Source organism: Pteropus vampyrus, unplaced genomic scaffold (genome assembly GCF_000151845.1).
Source record: "Pteropus vampyrus isolate Shadow unplaced genomic scaffold, Pvam_2.0 Scaffold51, whole genome shotgun sequence".
Lineage (NCBI taxonomy): Eukaryota > Metazoa > Chordata > Mammalia > Chiroptera > Pteropodidae > Pteropus > Pteropus vampyrus.
In genome coordinates, this window is record NW_011888832.1 from 1,074,817 (window position 1) to 1,081,137 (window position 6,321).

At 49.9% G+C, this 6,321-nt stretch overlaps 1 protein-coding gene across 1 annotated transcript in view; it reads left to right on the forward strand.

Annotated features, from left to right (window-relative positions):
* Positions 1-2,319, forward strand: part of AMFR (autocrine motility factor receptor) — a 25,965-nt gene extending 23,646 nt beyond the window's left edge. The window contains exon 12 of the mRNA XM_011360175.2: positions 884-2,319. Within this exon, the coding sequence (XP_011358477.1) occupies positions 884-1,031 (148 nt within the window). The 3' untranslated portion in view covers positions 1,032-2,319. The remainder of the gene's footprint in view (positions 1-883) is intronic.
* Positions 2,320-6,321: the final 4,002 nt, after the last annotated feature.

Below are 6,321 nucleotides of genomic sequence, written 5' to 3' on the forward strand. Positions count from 1 at the left end.
AAGTCTGCCGACGAGAGACAGCGCATGCTCGTCCAGCGGAAGGACGACCTCCTGCAGCAAGCCCGCAAGTAGGTGCTTCCGCCCCGGCCGGCGGGCGCCCCAGAAGGCCCTTGTCATGTCTTCTAAACAGATGCCAATGTTGAAAAACCACTTCAGCTCACCTAAAAATTCAGATTTCATACCTTTCTTGAAAAACCAGAGGATCTGGTTAAATTAACCAGGCCCAACTGGTAACTTCCCACGGCCGGCCGGTGCTGTCACCGTCTCCTGTGGACATCCTCAGCCACGCCTGCTCGACAGCACACTCATGCCACAGTTCTAAGCCCTCTATATTAATTGTTCTAATTCTCTTGACACCTCTCAGAGAGCGCTGTAATTCTGCCCGTTTGACAGACTTAACGCTGACGAAACAGGCCTAGAGAGGTTAGCACTGCCTTGGTGTCCAGCTCCCAGGCCCTCCTTCTTGGCCACTTCGCCTTGCAGCCCGCACACCTGTGTGCCACACTTGTCATTGGTCGGTTGCAGTTGGAGCCTGGAGTGTTTCTGAGGGTGGGCTGGTGCTTTTTATTTAAACTCCTGGAGACAGGGCCAGTATCATGTCGGGCAGGCAGGGCTTGTGAGTGGGGACTCGTGTGTGTGTGTGTGTGTGGGGGTGGCGGGGGGGAGTGGCAGAGGCGCCCATGAGAGAGGGAGGGGCTCAATAGCCGAGTTTGCTCCTCTGTTCAGGGGTGAGTGTCTTTCCTGGGATGGCGCTGAGTGACAACTTTATGAAGGTGCCGTAAAGCGGGGCATTAAAAATAAACGGATACTTTATGCTTCTGTATGTATGTATTCCAGAGCTTCCCTTATCTCTCACGCAAACCCTTTGTTCTTTTTGTTCAAGGCGTTTCTTGAACAGAAGTTCTGAAGATGACTCAGCCTCAGAGAGCTGCCTACCCTCAGAAGGCACGACCTCTGACCCCGTGACCCTGCGTCGAAGGATGCTGGCTGCGGCTGCCGAGCGGAGACTTCAGAAGCAGCAGACCTCCTAGCGCTTCCTGGCCGTCCTCAGCCACCTCCTGAGCAGTGCGCCCACCGGAAGAGGCCTGTCCCCAGTTCCGCCTGCTGTTCGAAGAAGTGGGCTTGACTGCATTGCCGCTGTATAAAGCATGTGGTCTTAATAGTGTTTGGACAGCTGACAAATTTAATCCTTTTTTGTAATACTTTCTATGTGACATTTCTTTTCCCTTTAGAAACACTGCACATTTTAACTCTAGGCATGAACACTTCTGGTCTTAGGGCTGGGGGAAGATCACGAGGAAGTGGGCAGCCGGAGACCCCGAAGCCAGCAGCTTCGGTTGCTGCTTTATACATAAGTCACAAGAAATGCTGGTGTCTTAGCTCCAAATCTGGCGGAAGCGTGTGGGGGTGGGGGCTTCAGGGAGGGCAGTGGCAGTGGCGCAGCGGGAGCCTGGCTCCGGGCACTGGAAAGCTGCTTTTGTCCAACTGCTGTTAGCGAGAAGGCTGGACGCACGGGCCGCAGGGCCGCTTGGGAAAACAGCACGTGGTTTGATACCTGGAGCACCCAGAGCTGTGAAGTGGGAGCAGGTGACCCACGGTGTCCCAGTACATCCAGGACTTCCTTTCTGAGCCCTAGTCAAAGCTGGCTTTATTTCCGTTAATGCCGGTGCTCCTGCAGCTCACCAGTGTACGCCGTGTGTCCTTTCCGCATTTCATAGCCCCCCGGACACGGGGAAGGTCAGCTCTGAAAGGGTTGAGCAGCAAGCTTTGGTTTATGGTTTGAATTCCTCGGTCAAGTAAATTAGGCGATGCCAAAGGCTGCGGGTTTAGTCCTTGGAGAAAATGTGGGCCTTACAGGATGGGAGAGGAAATTTTGGAGGGCTTCATTGAAGAAACGAAAGTTACCTTTTGTATCGTTCTTCCCATGGAGCCCTTCATTTTCATAACTTTGTTCCGTTGGTTTAATTAAACATAGAAAGGTAAGATGTTGAGCCCACCTGCCCTGGAGCTGACCCAGGTCCTGGCCCTTTTCAAATTCTTCACACATTTAACTTTAAGGATTTGAAACGCGCAGTCATAGGTTACATAGTTCAGTTTTATGTCCTATCGGATTTTTTTTTTAAAGTTGGAAAGCATAGTTTTTTGGTAGTCCTTTTGGGGAGAATCCAGTATTATCTAAAATTATTGGCAAAGTTAAATGTATTTTACATAACTGAAAGTTTTTAGAATGTTGGAAAGTAATTGAAAAAAGAGTGACGAGTAAATGTTTAGGCCAAGATAATTTATTTCAATAAATCTTTCAAAAGCCTTACCTTGAAATGCTGTTAGTAAATTTGTGATTTTTTTTTTAAATGTGTTTCGTTTTGCTGAGAGCATAGCTATTTGTTTTTATTGTAAAACAGTAATAATAAAAAGCAAAATCTCATTGTGTGTCGTGTGTGGCTGGAAGCTGAGGCCTTTTTTTCCGGAAGTGCCACCATTCGATCCTGGTTTGATTTTGTATAAACCACTTTGGTTGGAGGGTTTTTTCCATCCTTATACATTGCATGTTGCACACATTAAAGATCGCGCTGCCCCACGTGTTCTTACGTTTCAGCTGTGTGAAAGGAGAAAATTATTTGAAGTCAGTTTTGGAAGGAAGGTCTTGAGACACTCGAATATGGCAACACGACAGTGATCAAAGCGGAGACGTGCCCTGCATACCTTAAAACAGCCGAGGAGAAAAGTCCTGAATTCACGTTAGAGTTTGTACGCGGATAGTTAAGGATTCTGGGCCCTTCCGTCTCTTGGCTTTTGTCACTCCTTGGGGGCGTCTGGGACAGGAGGGTGGCCAGTGTCCCATCACATCGGGTGGGTCCCTGTCTCCAAGGTCAGTCCCTGGAGCCGAGCTGAGGCCAGGACGCCGGGTCAGGCTCGTGAACGGGAAGCAGGAGTGGCCGGTGCTCTGCCCAGTGGTGGTTGAGTTGCACTTCTCTGGGCTCTTGGAAGAAGTTGGGGTTACTCTATTTTCTCATTTCTGTTGTTGACATCTTGGGTTCTCTCTTTTTCCCCCCCAATTTTGAGGCTTTTATATGCCACTGAGAACGAGGGTCCGTGTGGATGTTTTACTTGTGTCGATACAAACCCTAGGTGGCCACTTGGGCCTGATTTCCCACTTGAACTGTGTAGACAACGTGCTGTTTTATCTTTAGCCGGCAAACGTGCTCCTCTCTGGGTGTGGTTTTCGCCACCACGAGGAGGGGAGCTGAGAGCGGCTGAAGCGCCACAGCAGGCGAAAGGAACCTCGCCAATGGGCTCGTCACGCAGTAGCCTGCCCGCCTGCCCGCCTGCCCGGCTGCCCGCCTGCCCAGAGGGCCCACCGTCCCGTCTCATCGCCCCGCTTTCTGCTAAGTGTTGCATCAGAGTCACTTGTGGGGCTTTAAGAAACTGTGGCACATGGGCTCTGTCCCCACGCTCCTTGTTCTAACTGAATCGGTTGCCCCTGCATCCTTTCCCAAAATAACGCTTCCTGGCTTTCTTTTTAAGGAAGATGAAGGTTAGTTTTATCTACAAAAACTCATTTGAAAGTTGGGAAAGCGCTCTGCTAGACTATGGCTCATTTTGAGCAAACTTCAGGTGTGCTGCGTGTTGGCGGCCACGGTGTCCCTCAGCCTTGCGTGTGTGAGCCGAACTGCCTCCCAGCTGTTATGTCAGATTGTGGCCAGGAGTGCAACCCTCCCCATCAGCAGGGGTGGTGATGGGCCTCCCTCTGCAGGTAAGTTGGGGGGAGGGGAGCTAGTGGGAAAAGCACCGGGAGAGAGGTGTGTCCTGGCTGGCTGGCGGGCATGTATGTCCTGGCTGAGGAGGTCCGAGCAGAGCCCGGATCACTTGGTTCTGTATGAGAAGCAGGAACTAGCTTCTTGTTATTCCGTGGTCTCTGCACTGTGTCAAGCCCTAACCCCAGTCCCTCTAGATTCAAAAGACCACAGGAATTGCCAAGGGCTAACTCCCATTTGTTGGGGTGTGGAGAGGATTCCAATGACCTGACCTCCAAGGCCCTCCCATCTCCCTGGGTGCCATGATGTAGCACTTGACTGCCTGGCTAATAAGCGGTCCATGGACATGATGCAAGGACTTTGTTGGGCTGCGTTCCCTCCAGGTCCCGGTCTCAACCGATTTGTTAGTTATTACAGCAAAAACCTGGCCCCCTAGGAGAGAGGGAGTGAGAGCTGCAGCGGGGCAGGATTGGGGGTGGGAGGTGGCAAGAATCGGATCCTGTTTGCCGACTGTGTTGACCTCAGTGCCCGCTGTGTGTGTGGCCTGCAGAGGCTTCCTGGCATCCAGGTTCAGTAGCAGAGGCTTTTAGACAAGTCCAAGGGAATGGGTGTGACCCCTTGGGTACAGAGGCCACAGGTGATTTGGCCTCAATTCTTGGGACCACCCATTCTCCCACTGTGATGGAACCACTGGGAACAGAAGAAACAGTAGAAGGTGTTATCAGATTTGGGGTTACCCGCTCCCCCCATTTTTTCCCTTTCCAATCCTCAATTCCACTTTACTCTCAAAAACAAATAAAACCAGCGAGTGGGTGGGAAGAGACATCTGCAGCCCATTCCTCTGCCCTCCTCGCTCCCAGGTAACTGTCTCAGCTGGCTCCCCTACATGACAGCACCAAGGAGGACACGGAGAAGGTCCAGGGCACCTGCAGCCCTGCCCGCCAGCCTCCCGAGTCCAGTCCGCGGCCCAGTCAGCTCCCTCCTCCCCTTTCCTGTCGGAATGCAGCCCCAGGGCAACACACGCAGGAATACAGACAAACATCCTCTTTATTGAGCTACACATGAATTTTCCATTAGTCAGAGAAGTAGACTGGCAGTGTGGAAGATATCACAGAAACCTCACCGATCGGGAATAGAAAGGCTTAGAAAGACCCGTGGGCTTTTTTTTTCTTTTTTCCTTTTTTTTTTCAAGTTTTTTTTTTTTCTGTATTTTTAATTTTTTTAATGTGTTTTGTCTTTTTGCCTCCTCTTTATCTGAAATGGCTGTGACCGGTCTTCTTCAGCAAATAGTAAGTCTTAAAAGTGAAACTGTGAAGAGGTTTGGGGTTCGGTAAGAGTCAAAGAAGAAATGACATAGGACTTGATCATGAGAACTGGCTTTCATGTAAACACTACATTCCTTTTTTTTTTTTTAATTTTTTTTTTGTTTTTTTTTCCATCTTGTGGTATTAAAAAAATTTTTTTGTTGTTCTTTTTATCTGCAGCACAAACATCCCCACATGAGAAAGAGCGAACACAGGTCACCGAAACGAAGGAAAAGGTGGAGGGGGCCGCACACACACACAGAGGGAGCATCCATCTGAGAGACTGAGAAGCAAAAACGTCAAAAGGAGAAAACCACAACCCCAACTCCCGAAGACTATGAAAGCGGATCTGGTACGTAGCACGTAGCGCTCATCGGGACAAAAATAAAAATAAAAATAAACTAAAAAAAAAAAATTATAAAGGGACTCTGTAGAAGGGGGAGTCGACTGGAAAACTTTTTCTATAGGGCTCTATTTATATATGTAATCGGTATTCTTTTCGGCAGCTACGGGCCAGTGAGAGCTGTGCTTTTTCTATATAAACCTGGAGGGAGCGTGTGGTGGGCGTGGCTGGGGCGGGGCAGGGGCGTGGTTGCTGTGGGTGCGGGAACGCCCCTCGGAGTTCTGGAAAGTGCTGCCAGCCTGAACACAACTGGGAGCTGGGTGCAGACAGGCTTGGCACCTCTGCGGGGGTGCTGGGGGCCCCGCCGTGATGTGGGGGGAGGGGAGGGCGCAGGTGCACATGTATATGTTTCTTTATTCCAAAAAAAAGAGAAAGAAATATGGATGTAATGATGAGTTTTCCATTTTCTTTTTTTTTTTTTAAAGCTACAAAGCACATGAGAAATGTTCTTTTTTTTCCTTTCAAATTCTAAATGTAAAGACTCAACTAAAACCGGGTTCTACAGCATTCTACAGAAATACACAGCCGTCAGTCACTCTGGGGTCGTAGGTTAGACAGGGGCTTGATACAGAAAGGCTGTGTGTCTTACAAAGGCCAAAAGGTCATGCTACCAGGAGATCAACGTCAACAGCAAAGAGTCCGTGAAGCAGTCTGTAGAGAGAGAGATAAGGGGTCCAGTCTGACCAGTTTCTTTGATTTTAAAAACCAACCAACCAACCAACCAACCAACCTTAGCATATTTTTCATCATGGGAGGGGGAGGGCAAGATGGGGCAGCATGGCAGGAAGGATCAGAAACCCAAGGGAAGCCCAGCCCAGGCCCCTGGGAGGCCTCGTCCACGGCCCCTGACCGGGTCAGG